The sequence below is a fragment of the Pipistrellus hanaki genome (assembly GCF_964339955.1).
Source record: "Pipistrellus hanaki genome assembly, contig: scaffold_41, whole genome shotgun sequence".
Lineage (NCBI taxonomy): Eukaryota > Metazoa > Chordata > Mammalia > Chiroptera > Vespertilionidae > Pipistrellus > Pipistrellus hanaki.
Window position 1 is genome coordinate 124,741 of NW_028182292.1, and position 13,483 is coordinate 138,223.

At 70.3% G+C, this 13,483-nt stretch overlaps 2 protein-coding genes across 2 annotated transcripts; both read left to right on the forward strand.

Annotated features, from left to right (window-relative positions):
* The first annotated feature begins 211 nt into the window (after positions 1 to 211).
* On the forward strand, positions 212 to 2,397 carry GPIHBP1 (glycosylphosphatidylinositol anchored high density lipoprotein binding protein 1). Its single transcript, XM_084907281.1, has 4 exons — positions 212 to 461; positions 1,439 to 1,543; positions 1,848 to 1,961; positions 2,054 to 2,397. The coding sequence occupies exons 1-4, from the start codon at positions 410 to 412 to the stop codon at positions 2,278 to 2,280; spliced, it is 498 nt and encodes a 165-aa protein (XP_084763407.1). The 5' UTR covers positions 212 to 409; the 3' UTR covers positions 2,281 to 2,397.
* A 5,095-nt stretch (positions 2,398 to 7,492) lies between these two features.
* LOC311616038 (zinc finger protein GLI4-like) lies at positions 7,493 to 10,895 on the forward strand. The gene is made up of 3 exons (XM_084907255.1): positions 7,493 to 7,509; positions 8,648 to 8,853; positions 9,882 to 10,895. The coding sequence occupies exons 2-3, from the start codon at positions 8,679 to 8,681 to the stop codon at positions 10,784 to 10,786; spliced, it is 1,080 nt and encodes a 359-aa protein (XP_084763381.1). The 5' UTR covers positions 7,493 to 7,509; positions 8,648 to 8,678; the 3' UTR covers positions 10,787 to 10,895.
* Positions 10,896 to 13,483: the final 2,588 nt, after the last annotated feature.

Here is a 13,483-nt window from a genome sequence, read left to right on the forward strand (position 1 = left end):
ACCCTTTCATGCACAGGCTGACGCTCCAACCACTGAGCCACACCAGCCATGGCTATGCTGAGGTTTTGTAAGGTCGGCTGAGGGAGTTGAGTTCCACTTCGATAAAGTGAGGGACGTGCGTGGCCCGCTGGCAGGCGGCGCTGCAGGCTGAGGCCGGGGCCGGGCCGGGCCGGGGCAGAGCTGCCCAGATGCAGGGGTCCCCAAGGCCAGCCACACCGACTTCCCTTCCCTGGGTCCCTGAAGTCCGGGAGGGAAACCATCCAATTGTTCGATGGAGCCAGGGGCGGGGGGGCGGGGGCCTCCAGGAAGCCCCCAGCAATGCTCTTTATCACACTTCCCATGGGCCGGGCCCAGCAGGACGGAGCGCTGAGACGCGGCTCCCACAGACCACGCAGACCGCGGCCACGGGATGAAGGCGCTCGCGGCCCTCCTGCTCGCCCTGCTGCTGTGCAAGCGGCCAGGTACTCAGTCAGAGCGACGCTGCAGCCAGGGCCCACGGCCCGCCCACGGCCCGCCGCCTGGGGACAGGACACGGATTGGGAAGGAGGGCGTGAGGCCAGAGACCGAGGCCGGAGGGAGGTGGAGGGGGCTGCCCTGGGCCCCCACGATCTCCAAATCTCCCCAGCCCAGCCCCAGCCCAGCCCCAGCCCAGCTCCAGCCCAGCCCCAGCCCAGCCCCAGCCCCAGCCCAGCCCCAGCCCAGCTCCAGCCCCAGCCCAGCCCCAGCCTCAGCCCAGCCTCGCCCCAGCCCCAGCCTCGCCCCAGCCCCAGCCCAGCTCCAGCCCAGCCCCAGCCCAGCCCCAGCCCAGCTCCAGCCCAGCCCCAGCTCCAGCCCAGCCCCAGCCCAGCCCCAGCCCAGCTCCAGCCCCAGCCCAGCCCCAGCCCAGCCCCAGCCCCAGCCCCCAGCCCAGCCCCAGCCCAGCCCCAGCCCCAGCCCAGCCCCAGCCCAGCCCCAGCCCCAGCCCCAGCCCAGCCCCAGCCCCAGCCCCAGCCCAGCCTCAGCCCAGCCCCAGCCCCAGCCCCAGCCCCAGCCCCAGCCCAGCCTCAGCCTCAGCCCAGCCCCAGCCCCAGCCCAGCCTCAGCCCAGCCCCAGCCCCAGCCCCAGCCCCAGCCCAGCCTCAGCCTCAGCCCAGCCCCAGCCCCAGCCAGTCCTGGGAGCACAGGCTCCCCTCCCTAAGCCCCAGATTCAGCCTCTCCGAAGCACAATCTTTGGGGCTTCCTCTCCAGCCTCAGTTTTCCCCTCTGTACAATGGGCAGGTGGGCAGGCCATCCTGGGGGGGGGGCTGCTGTCCAGAGCCGGCCACAGCAGCTGGTGCTGTGAGGACGGTGCCCGGTCACACTCGGGGAGGTGGGCAGCCTGGGAGACGGGGCGGGGCCCCCCCACCCCCAGCGGCGCACTCTGCGCGGGGGGGCGGAGGCTCACGGGGGGCCGTGGCCAGGGAGGGGACAGACACAGGACGGGGCGGAGGACGAGGACCTGGGGCTGGAGAGCTACGATGACGACTATGAGGAGGACGAGGAGGACGAGGGGCCCGAGGACAGAGGTACGTCCACTGACCCCGGCCGCGCACACGCTCCTCATGCCCAGCCCTCCCTGTGGGCCCCTGGGACCGGCCTCCCTGCCAGGGGGTGCAGGGAAGGAGGGAGCCTCGCAGCACCCTGCCCCCCAGAGCAGGAGCCCAGGGGCGGGAGAGGGCGATGGTGTTCGGGGCTGGGGTGGGGGCGGAGGGGGTTTGAGCCGGGGTTCACCAAGCAGAGGGGTGCAGCGGGCTCAGGGTGGAGAGGCCAGGAGCCTGGAGGCAGAGGCTGGGGGGAGGGGGGGTGCCCGAGGCTGAGCCCTGTCCCCAGCGCTGCGGTGCTACGCCTGCTCGTCCCTGACGGAGGGGGAGACCTGCCGGGAGACCCTCCGCTGCCCTCTCAGCCAGCGCTTCTGCAAGGCCTTCGTGTCGCGGTGGGACTCCGGTGAGTGGCCACGGACCCCCGAGGCGCACGGCCCCCCGCGGGCCTCCTCCCCCACCCCTCCAGCGTGACCCCCGTCTCCGCCCGCCCCCCAGAATCGGGGCCTCTGACCGCCTACTCGGGGTGGTGCACAGACGCCTGCAAGCCGGTGGCCAGGACGGTCGAGGGGACGGAGATGACCATGATCTGCTGCCAGACCGCCCTGTGCAACTCCCCGCCCTGGCAGGGCGGCGGGGGGCGCGGCCCCCGGGGCAGCCCCACAGCCGTGGCCGCCGCCCTCCTGCTCAGCCTGCTCCTCGGCCGCGGGGCCCTGGGGTCCTGAGCGGAGCGGGCCCCCCCCCCTCGCCCCCGCCAGCTCCCTGCCCGCCCGGCATCGTCCTCTCCTGCCCCCGTTTTAGAGAATAAACTTGGAGGCCAGCACTGGCTCCTCCGGCCCACCTACATTGCCTCAGTTTCCCCGACTGCCCTCCTCTCCCTCTGCCCGTGATGGAGGGCTGAGCAGGCCTCAGCCACTGGCTATGTGCTGGGGAGTCCACCTCTCCCCCGGCTTCCTGCCTCCGTCCATTCATCTGCCTCCCCTGGGGGGGCGCTGCAGAGATGGTGCCCAGTGGGTGCCGGTGCAGGGAGTGGGAGGAGGTGGGAGGAGCTGGCGGAGGGGCTGGAGCAGGCCTGTGGGCTGCTGAGCAGGGGAGCGGCAGTGGGAGGGCGTGGGGAGGAGCGCCCAGCCTGCCGGGGCCAAGGGTGGCCCTGCCCCTGCCCCTGCCCCTGCCCCTGCCCCTGTGGGCTCCCGTGTCTGCTCTGGCTGTGCGGAGCTGTGTGCTGGCTGCTGCACGCTTGGCCTTCTTTAAAAAAAAAATTTTTTAAAGTTGATTTCAGAGAGGAAGGGAGCGGGAAGGAGAGTTAGAAACAGCAATGGTGAGAGAGAATCACGGATCGGCTGCCTCCTGCACGCCCCCCACGGAAGATCGAGCCCGCAACCTGGGCCTGTGCCCTGAGCGGGAATTGAACCCTGACCTCCCAGTTCATAGGTCCACACAGCCCCTGAGCCACGCCGGCCGGTGTGCTCGGCCTTCTTGACCACACCAAACTCTGCTTTCCCCAGCCCGGGGTTGTGGGGGAGGAGGCCTGGCCTGGGCCTCAGTGTCCCCGTCAGAGCAGTTATGGGACAAGCTGCCCTCGTCCCCACCAGCTCAGCATACCCGGAGCCTCCTGCCCCCTCCCTCCTCCCCGGCTCCTCTGTCCCTGGCATGTCCGCACATCGCACACCCACCCACGTGTGTGCACACACTAATGGGCACACTCACAGCCGTTCAGGCGCAGCAGGTGGGCACAGAGGGGTCAGGGTCCCTGGCTCGGCTGTTAGGCCACGCCCTCCAGCCCACACTCGGGGCCTCCCAGGCGGCTGCTCTGCCCGCACATTGACAGGGAGGGAGTCCCTCAGGACCAGAAGCCTCAGGAGCCCTCACTGGGTGGCTCAGCGGATAGAGCGTCGGCCTGCGGGCTGAAGGGCCCCGGGTTCGGTTCTGGTCAAGGGCACGTGCCTCAGTTGCAGGCTTGATCCCCAGCGCCAGTTGGGGCGCATAGGGGAGGCAACCAATCGATGGTCTCTCTCACATCGATGTTTCCCTCTCTTCGTCTCCCCCTTCCTTCCCCGCTCTTTACACATCAGTGAAAGAATAATCCTCGAACCCGCCCGATGGGGAGCACTGGGAGCTGTCACCGCGGAGTCTGGTGCACAGCCCCTCCCACGCCTCCCCGTCCCGGCCCTGGGGTGCAGGAAGCAGCCCCAGGCCTCAGAGGGTCTCACCAGCCCTGCCCCCGCCTGGGGGCGGGGGGGGGGGGGAGACCTTCCAGAGCGGCCCCTCAGCTGGCGTGCAGGCGCTTGGCCTGGGGAGGCGGATGCTGGAAGCTTCTGGAGCCTCATGGCCGTGGGTCAGGGCTCTGCCTACAACTCAGATGCTGTTGGAGCAGCTCATCTCTCCTCGGTGTGACTGGGGGACCCAGGGGCCCTCAGGGCAACACAGGGGCTGTGGGGCCCAGGGCTGAGGTGGGCCCAGGCCTCATTTCCTGGCTGTGACCTTGGCAGGCCGTTAGCCTCTGTGCTCAGGTCCCTGCTCTGACCATGGGGCTGCCCTGGGTCAGGCTCTGTGCTGTCCCCTGTGGGCATGTCTGTCCCTCTCCCCGGCCCTGGGTCAGCCCGCTGGCCCTGCTCCCTCAGTGACCCCCTCCACTAGCCCCTAATGAGGAGGACAGTGCCCGCCTTTGGGCTGAAGCACCCCTTCCCTGCCTCGCCACCCCCACCCTGAAACCAGGCCTTGGGGCCACGGCAGGGCCCTGTGTCCCCACCCAGCCCTGGCACTGGGAGTCAGCTCAGGGGACACCATGTTCCCGTCTTATCTGGGCCCAGCAGCCTCTGGGCCCTGGGGAGCAGAGCTGCCTTAGGCACCCCTCCCATGCAGCTCCCATCCTCCCCAAAGAACCTGGGTCCCGCCCCCGCAGGCCCATTTTGTCCTGGGAGCACCTGCCTGTTCGCTTGACCCACCCACCCAGTCTTGGCTTCGGCCAGCACAGGAAGCAGGTGGCCGCAGCGCGCTTCCTGTCCTTGTTCTCGAGCTGGAGAAGGGGGTGAGGAGGAGGCAGTCACCCAAAGCGGGGCCTTCCTGAGGACGGAGACTGCTGACAGCCCCCCACCTCTGACAGCGGGGCTGTGGGGACAGGACGGGTCAGCTCGCCACGGCCAGCAGGAGCCGCCGGGAGCAGAGGGCCGACCTCAGGCCTGTGCACCTCGCAGCACCCCTGACCGGGGGCGGGTCCCACGAGGGCGGGTCCCACGGGGGGTGGGTCCCACGGGGGCGGTGCTCAGCACCCAGCTGACCGGTGCTGCCACAGGGAGGCGCCGGAGGAGCGCGCCCCTGGGACCAGGGCTGGGTCTCCGGCCCCGGGGAATGGGGGTGGGGAGAGGCGGGGCGGGACGGGGAAGTGGGGAGAGGGTTGGAGCAACGTGAGGAAAAGCTTCACGCGTGGCCCCCGCTATAATCACCGTCCATTATTCCTGCCCGAGATGAGCGGGTGCAGGGGTGAGTGATGGGTGCCGGAGGGAGTGAGGGGACACAGTGAAGGAAGGGGCGCAAGGTGAGCGTGGGGAGCAGCGGTGAGCGAGGGGGCTGCAGGGGTGCGGGGGGGGGGGCTCAGGGCGAGTGAGCGGCCAGCGGACCCGACGGCAGTGGGAGGAGCCGGCCGGGGGCGGAGTTCCTCCGCGAGGCATCATAGAGAGGCCAGGAGCCGCGCCTCCTAGAGCGGCACCGGAAGGGGCGGGCCCAGAGGCGGGCGCTTCCGGCAGGTGCTGCGGGGCTGGGCTGCCGCCGAGCGCTGTCTCTGAGCGGCAGGTCTGCGCCGGGCTCGGCGAGGGTGGCCTCCTTCCCCGCCCCGCCCTCAGCCCGGGGCTCCCGGGTCCCTTCGGGCGGTGTGGGCCCCGGGCACGGGCCTCCGCGCCTGGGCTCCCGGAGCCGCTGGCTCCGAGGGGCGCGGTACCGGAAGCAGCACAGCGACCCCGAAGCTGCTCAGCCCGTGCCGGCGCCCCCGCCCAGCCGGCTGTGGGGCCGGGCGTGCGTGCCCCTGTGCCGCCCTCTGCCTGCGGGCCTGGCCTCTGCGTTCAGCACCGCTTCGATCCGGTGCACAGCGCGCAGAGGAAGCCGCGGAAACCCAGCCTCCGCGGGAGGCGCCGGCCAGCCGGGGCCGGGCCGCCGGGCCTGAGCACCCGGAGCTAGGGGCTCGGCGGTGAAGGGGACACGACCCAGCCCTCTACCCGCGCCCCGCAGGGACACGGCGCTTCGGTGTGAGAGCGGCCAGAACCCCAGAGGAGCCCCACGCAGGCCCCGGCAGCACGTGTGGAGCCCCGAGGGGTCTGGCCGAGAAGCCCCGCAGGGAGCCCGGCCTGAGCCCCGAGGACCAGGCCCACATCTCTGACGCCGTCGATGCTTCCTTTAAAGACGACTTCGAGGGGGTTCCGTGCTCGTCCCTTCCCAGAGGAAGAAGCCCTGCGAGTGCGGGAGTGCGGGCGCCTCTTCAGCACAAGGCAGACCCGGCGCGCACAGCGGGAGAGGCCCTCCGGCTGCGACCCGGGCGGGAAGGCCTGCACCTGGGCCCGGATCTCCTCAAACCCCAGGAAACGCACCCGGGAGAGAAGCCCTGCGAATGCCGGGAGTGTGGGAGGCCGGCGCCCACAGCTCTGCCTCACTCGCCACCGGAAGCGGCAGAGCGGGAGCTGTCCGCTCAGCACCGCCCGCGGCCGCCTTGCTGCGGTGTCCACTGCCGAGGCCGCTCACCTGGGTGCCGAGCCCGTGCCCACGGACCCGGACCCCGGGCTCGAGGTGGCCTTGGCCGTGCGCGCGCTCACTCACAGCTGGTGGCCTGGGCTGTGGTGATGCTTCCCACCGTTGATTTATCGTCAGAAATTTAACCCTGATAGTCAGAGTGGCCGGCAGACTTTGTGGTCCCTTCACCGCCCACCTGGTGTCCCCACCGCACTGGTTCCTGGTCACTCCGCTGCCCCGCCCTCCGCATGATGCCTCCTGTCCGGGGCCGTTGGCACCTGTTTTCTCGGGCAATAAACATCTGTCCTGACCCCTCCCCTGTGTCCTGTTCACCTCAGCAGGCTGGGGTGCAGGTGGGGTTCCCAGGGAGCCACCACTGCCCCCCCCCCTGGGCCAGCCCGGCCAGAGACCCAGCTGGGTGCTGCCTCCCGTGGGTGTCTCGGGGGCAGCCTCACATTAGCCAACCCCCTAAGAGACAACTCACATCAGAACAGGAACTTGCTAACGGGGGGAGTGACCCTGCAGTGACAAGACACCGAGTCCCTCTGCAGGCGCACCTCTGTGGCCCTCCTACCTGGGAAACGCAGCCACAGCCCAGGGGGTGTCTGGGAGGCACCGGCCAGCTTCCTGGGACCCCGGCTCCCGTTCAGGTCCACACCCTTGCTCACTGCCTGCCTTGGAGCAGGAGGGGCGAGTCTGCCCCAGAAGGGATCGCGGACAATGACTAGGGATGTTTGCTGCTGTCACACGGACAGGTTGGGGCAGGGAAGCTGCTGGGATCGCACAGGGCAGCCCGGCTCAGGGGAGCTGTCCGCAGAGAGCTGAGCACTTGCTTGATGGGATGCCATTCAGGCGGAGAAGCCTGGCAGGTCCAGAGGACAGGGTCCGTGACCCCGAACGTGAGGCAGAGACGAGGGAGGGCAGAACCCCAGGATTGGCTAAGTCTCCGCAAGGAGTAACCAGACCCCCAGGTCCTGTCCCTCCGGGTGACATAGGGTGGCCGGGCAAGGAGAGGCGGGATGGACAGAAAAGGGGAACCGGTGAGGGTCAGGCCCGCCGCCCTTGTCCACTCGGACAACACAGCCCGGAGCAAGTTTGTGCGCTTCCATCACAGGCCTTGGGGCCACCGAGGCGGCAGTCCTCCAGGCGCCCAGAGCGGTCGGAAGCGCGCGCGGCCGGGACGGGGGGAGGGATCACTTCCGGTCTGCTCTGGCGGGGGCGGCCACCCGGGCTGGAAGGTGAGTGGGCACCTGGAGGGAGCGGGAACGGGGGCGGCGGCCACCGGGGCGCCCGGCTCCGTCTGCGCTCGCACGTTGTCCCGGCGAACCCGCCCCGGAGCCGCCGCCGCCGCCGCCCCGTGACCTTGACCCCGGCCTCGGGGAGGGGGCGCGGGTGGCCGCCCCAGGGCGGAGAGGAGGCCTCCGCCGGGTGGCGGCGCACTGGCCCCTGGTCACCGCCGTGTCTGTCTGCGGGCGCCGCCCCAGGCGCCCGGAGCCCGAGGAGCGGGAACCGTCAGGCCCGCTTTGCAGACCGTAAACTGAGGCTGAGAAGTCCCCGGTCCGAGGGCCGCGGCCAACGAGTGTGAGCACCTGACCCGGCGGCGCAGGCTGCTCTGTGCAGGCAAGCGACCCCCCCCCCCAGTCGGGCCTCACCCCCGGGGCACAGGCTCCCCGCTGGGAAGAGGGGGTGCAGGAAGGTTTGCACCCTGCGCTCACTGTGCCGTGTCCCTGTGGGCTCCGGCGTGACAGCCAGGGCTGAGCCTGCTCCGCCCCGATGAGCCCCGGACCCTAACCGAGCATCCGGGGGGTGAGGACCTGCACCCAGATCCCGTGACTGCAGCCCCGCCTGTGTCCGCCCACCTGGCTGCCCGAGACCCTCTCCATTGCTAGGGCGGAGGCTGCCGGGGGCTGACCCAGAAGGTCCGGCCCTGGGCCCCCCCCCAACCCCCATCCCCTTCCTCCGTGCGGCTGCTGCCTTCCCATGTCCCGCCTCCCCCTAAGGAGTCTGCTGCATCGCACAAGCCGGCCCTGCTCACTTTTTTAAAGGAAAGGGTCTTTGACCCCAAAAGAGCTGAGAGGTGCCTCCTGCAGCCCCCGGCCCCGCGGGTCTGAGGAGGGCGATTTGGGGAAAGCCTCGGTGAGGTTCGGCCTGGAATGTTCATGCTCCAGGAGACAAGGTCCCATTTTCGACCTCGACCTCCCCCAGGCCAGCGGCCCCCAAGTCGCCGGCACCCAGGCCCCACCCGGTACCTCTGGGCCATCTTGTTCTCCCTCCAGCTGGCCTGTGGCCGATGGGCGGCAGGTGTCTCTCCCCCGCACCGCACCCCACAGTGCCTTCCCTCTCACCCCTCACCCTGCCCTGCTCTTCACTCCCCAGGTCCGGCGTGCACACCTCCACCGGCCGGGCGATGGCAGCCCTGGGGGACAGGCAGGAGCCCCCGCGCATCCCGCCCCCTGTCAGTCTGGAGCCACCAGGGACGCCTGAGGCCCCGCCTCCCTTCCACAGCCACCGGCACGGTACTCGCCGCTCTGCCACCCCGTGGGCGGCCCCGAGGCAGCTTCCTGTGGGCTCCTGCGCCGCAGGTCCCGTGGGGACCCGGGCAGTGTTGGTTGAGGGGGGGCCAGCGTGGTGAGCAGCGGGTCCTGGGGACAGTCCCCTCTGGGAGGGCGTCAGGGGCAGAGAGCAGCGTCCTCCGTGGCTGGTCTTAGGCGGAAGCGAGTCACCGCAGCTCCCTCCCCAGCCTTGGAGCCCGGAATTCTGGGCGGGCCCAGGGCCTAGCCCCGCCCCCTCGCCCCGCGGACAGCCAGGTCTGGTTGTGCAGGTGCGGAAGGAGCCCGCCAAGCCCGAGCACCTGGTGCCCCTGGGCCCGGCTCCTGCTCAGAGGGCCCGTCCTCGCCACAGACACAGATAAGCCGAGGTCCATGGGGCAGCGGCTGTGCTGGGTGCCAGGCTCCGGACGGGTGGGAAGCCCAGGGTAGCAGATGAGAAAGGTTGGGGTGGCCTGAGATCACCCAAGGTCACTGCAGGACCGGAACCTGAGTTCCGAGCAGCACCTGGGCTCGGCTGGAACCCTCTCCAGAGGCTTCACGAGGCCCCAATTGCAACCAGACCCCGAGCCACCTGCCTGTGGGACTGGGGGCTCCTCCTCAGCACCACCGACCCCCCCCCCAGGGTGGCAACGAGAGAATCCCTGGACCCCTCTCCCCCTTGTCCCCCAAATCAAGCTCTGGTGCCCAACCTCTTCCCCCGAGCCTGGTGGAGCTGGCTGATCCGAGCCCTCAGCTCTCAGTCCCCCCACCGATGCCCCTGGAAGCCACCCTGGCGCCCCGCCCCACCCGCAGGTCCTGCTGGTGTCAGGTCTGAGGTCGGCTGGGGAAGGAGAGGGTGAGGGGGCGGGGCGGGGCCCCTGGAGGAGCTGCGGCTCAGGCTCAGACCCCACCGGCACCACCTTCCTTTCGGGGAGGGGCACCGCGCCCTCCTCCTGCGGGTCTGGGCCTGCGGCTCTGCCTCCCGCTCAGTCTGCCGGGCCCCCAGCGGCACAGCCGGGCCCAGGGGCGGGTGGGCGGTGGGTGCGTGGCGGACGCCATCACCTCTCGGCTCCTCCTTTCAGATTCCGAGTCGGAGCCCGAGCAGGCGCCAAGGTCTCCCTGCCTGCCGGACCCTGCGGACGGGGCGGACCAGGGCGCGGCGCTGAGGGCCCCGCAGAGGGGCCTCCCCCGCAGACCCGCGGGTGCGGACAGCTGTGCGCAGGCGCCGGGCCCGGAGCAGCCGCCGGGGCCCGGGTCCTGCTCCCCGAAGAGGGGCGCCGGCCGCAGGACGCTGGCGCCGCAGGGCGCCTTTGGGACGGAGGGCGGCCCCGAGCTGGGGGCCTCGGGCCTCGGCCAGGACTCTGGCCTCGGGACGCGGCAGGGCCCGCGGAGCGGGAGGCCGCACCGGTGCGAGGCCTGCGGCAAGAGCTTCCGGTACCAGTCGCTGCTGCTGAAGCACCAGCGCATCCACACGGGCGAGAAGCCCTACGCCTGCCACGAGTGCGGCAAGCGCTTCCGCGGCTGGTCCGGCTTCATCCAGCACCACCGCCTGCACACGGGCGAGCGGCCCTACGAGTGCGGCCAGTGCGGCCGCGCCTTCAGCCACAGCTCGCACTTCACGCAGCACCTGCGCGTGCACAACGGCGAGAAGCCCTACGAGTGCGCGGACTGCGGCCAGGCCTTCAGCCAGAGCTCCAACCTGGCGCGGCACCGGCGGCTGCACACGGGCGAGCGACCCTACGCCTGCGGCCAGTGCGGCAAGGCCTTCGTCTGGAGCTCCGTGCTCATCGAGCACCAGCGCATCCACACGGGCGAGAAGCCCTACGAGTGCGGCGCCTGCGGCAAGGCCTTCCGCGGCCGCTCGCACTTCTTCCGGCACCTGCGGACGCACACGGGCGAGCGGCCCTTCGCCTGCGGCGCCTGCGGCAAGGCCTTCGGCCAGAGCTCCCAGCTCATCCAGCACCAGCGCGTGCACGCGCGCGAGTAGCGGCCCCGCCGGGCCCCGGCGGGAGGGGGCGGCTGCAGCCTTCCTCCCTCCCAGCTGGCGCCGCACACGCGCACGGAGCGTCCTGAATAAATTCCTTTTCACTGACGGAGCTGTTCCTGCCTGGGCGAGGCGGGCCGAGGGGCGGCTTCCGTCCCCAAAGGGCCTGTCTGGGGGAGGAGGGACCGGGGCCCTAACTGCGTGGTTAGTCTTCGGGGATCTGAGCTCACGGGGAACCAAGCCTGGAGGGTCAGTCTTACCCCGAGCCACACCCTGGTGGTCAGGCACTCAGAGCGGGTGGTCGCAGGTGCAGACACCCCAGGGTGCGAGGAGGCAGCTGGTGCAGCCCCGTCCAGGGCACGTGACGCAGAGCCCTCCCGAGCAGCCAGCAGCCGGCCTCTTCCTGCGCCCCCCCCCCCCCCCCCCCCCCGGGCCCGGTGCTCCCTGTGAACAGGTGTCCCCTCTTCAGGTCAGCTGTGTCCGCCTATGGCAACGAGCCTCCCAGTTCTGGTGGGAGGGCCGTGTCCACAGCACGTGCCCCCCCTTCCTGCTGGAGAGGGCAGCACCCCCACCCCTACTGCTGGGACCCGGTCCTTGGGGCCCCTCCCCGGCCGCACTCAGGCATCGCCACCCTGCACCCCACGGGCAGAGCCGCCCAGGGGAGGGGCCTGGAGGCCGGCTCTCTGGACACCAGCTTCAGGCGCCAGAGCACCTCCTCACCTCCGGGCGGATGCTCGGGTCCAGGAGCCCGGAATTCAGTCCCTTAGGCCTGGAGAGAGGGTCGTGACTGCCCGCCTCCCCCCACCCCCAGTGCATGGCCATGCCTCCGCACACACTGACCGGGAGGGGTCACCCTGCCTCCTCAGCGCCCAGGCTGGGCACCATGTCCACACCAGGGCCGACCGGTCTGGCAGCCCCTTCTCCCAGGGACAGGAGGCTCGCGGCCGGAGAACTTGGGGGCTGCGGTCTAGAAGGGACCAGCTCGTTGGGGACCTGGCCCGTGTTCTCCCGGAGAAACTGGGCCTCGTGCCGGCTGAGCTGACACGGCCTCGGAGACGGGGGCGAAGCCGTGTGAGAGCAAGTCCCCGCTCCGCGCCGGTGCGTCCTGCAGCCTCGCCCACCAGCCCGGACGAAGCGCGTGGCTGGGAGCCGCTAAGTCCTGCCCCAGGGAAGTCCCGGGCTGCTGGTCACTACTGTGGCCCTTCCCGACACCGGGCGCCCGTCTGCCCTGGTGTTTGGGGGCCTCGTGCGGGTCCCAGCCCATCCTGGGAGGCCAGCCTGTCCCATCTCCTGGGGGCTTCCCAGGGATGGGGAAGGTGAGCAGGTGGAGGGCCTTCCGGGCCCATCCAGTCCCTCACAACCGGTCCTGCCCCTGCCCCGTCCCTGCGCAGACCGCCCGCTTGGGCAGAACTGCGGGGCGCTGGCCTTCGCCCCTGGTTGCTCCCAGCTCTGCCCTCGGCTGTCACCGCCGCCTGCCGTCCAGGAGTGGCCTTGGGAGCAGCGGCCAAACGCAGGCCCCTCTCCTGCCCTCTGTCCTCTCTGAGTCCTCGGCTCTGCCAGCCGTCTCCCCCCAACCACCCGGACTTGGACTCCCGGGACCCCACCCCCACAGGGGTGTCCTGGCGGCCCCAGTGGGGTGCCCCTCGCTTGTTCCCTCCCAGAGTCTCTGCCTGGCCGGCAGCTCTCAGGCCATCGCCCGCTCAGCACATCGGACAGCGCCGGGCGCGCCCAGCCGCCCTGAGGCTCTCCGGTCCGGACGGCCGGATCTGGTCTCCGCGGCGGTCCTCCCACCAGTTCCCCGACCTGGTCCCGCGGGCCGGTTCCCAGCCGCTGCCGGTTGGTTCTCCATCGGGTCCTGCCGGCACGGCGGCGGGAGAAGAGCCGGACGGCCGGGATGTGGAGGACGCGGGAGGGAAGCGGGTGCAGTGCCTGTGGGCGGGGCCCACGGGAGACCACGGGGATGGGGAAACCCATTTCTGCTCTTAGGTCACCCTCGTTAAGTGTTCCTGTGCTTGTTTTGTAAGACGACAGTGTGGTGGGTGGAGGAGTCTGTCTCCCTCCCCGGCGCCCCTGTCTCCACTAGCGCCGGTCTCCTCCATGTGCTCCCTGCGCAGTCAGCTCCGCCCCCAAACCCAGACCTCTTCCCCGACCTCACTCACCCCTGCCCCGGGCCTGACAGGCCTGGCGGAGCCCCGGAGGGAGGCGGTCGGGCTGCCTGGGGCATGGGGCTGGGTGTGGAGGCTGGCAGGGTCCCGGAGTCTGAATTCTCGCGGGGGCAGGAGGGCGGGCGGAGTTGCTATGAAGTTGGCTGGACAACAGCTATGGAGGGAGGGACCTTGCACTCAAACTGGGAACCACCTGAAAGACTCAGAGGGAAGCTGGTGTGGCTCAGTAGTTGAGCATGAACCAAGAGATCGCTGGTTCGATTCCCGGTTACAGCACATGCCCCAGTTACCAATCCCCAGTAGGGGGCCTACAGGCTGTAGCCAATTAATGATACTTCTGTCTCTCTATTCACCCTTCCTCTCCCTCTAAAATCAATAAAAACATTAAAAGGGGAAAAAAAAAAAAAGGTGACTCAAAGGGAGGCCAGTGTTGGGCACGTGGCCCGCCAGCCTAGCTGCCCCCCAGATAACTGAGCGCAGACTTCTCTTTCGGCCTAGAGCGTCGCCGGAAGTTCCCGCGCCACGACCTCTAAGG

Coding starts and splice junctions, on each gene's coding strand:
- GPIHBP1 (XM_084907281.1), top strand. CDS start 410: ATGAAGGCGCTCGCGGCCCTCCTGCTCGCCCTGCTGCTGTGCAAGCGG. Junction 1,544..1,847: donor CGAGGGGCCCGAGGACAGAG/GTACGTCCACTG, acceptor CCCTGTCCCCAG/CGCTGCGGTGCTACGCCTGC. Junction 1,962..2,053: donor CGTGTCGCGGTGGGACTCCG/GTGAGTGGCCAC, acceptor CCCGCCCCCCAG/AATCGGGGCCTCTGACCGCC.
- LOC311616038 (XM_084907255.1), top strand. CDS start 8,679: ATGGCAGCCCTGGGGGACAGGCAGGAGCCCCCGCGCATCCCGCCCCCT. Junction 8,854..9,881: donor TGTGGGCTCCTGCGCCGCAG/GTCCCGTGGGGA, acceptor TCCTCCTTTCAG/ATTCCGAGTCGGAGCCCGAG.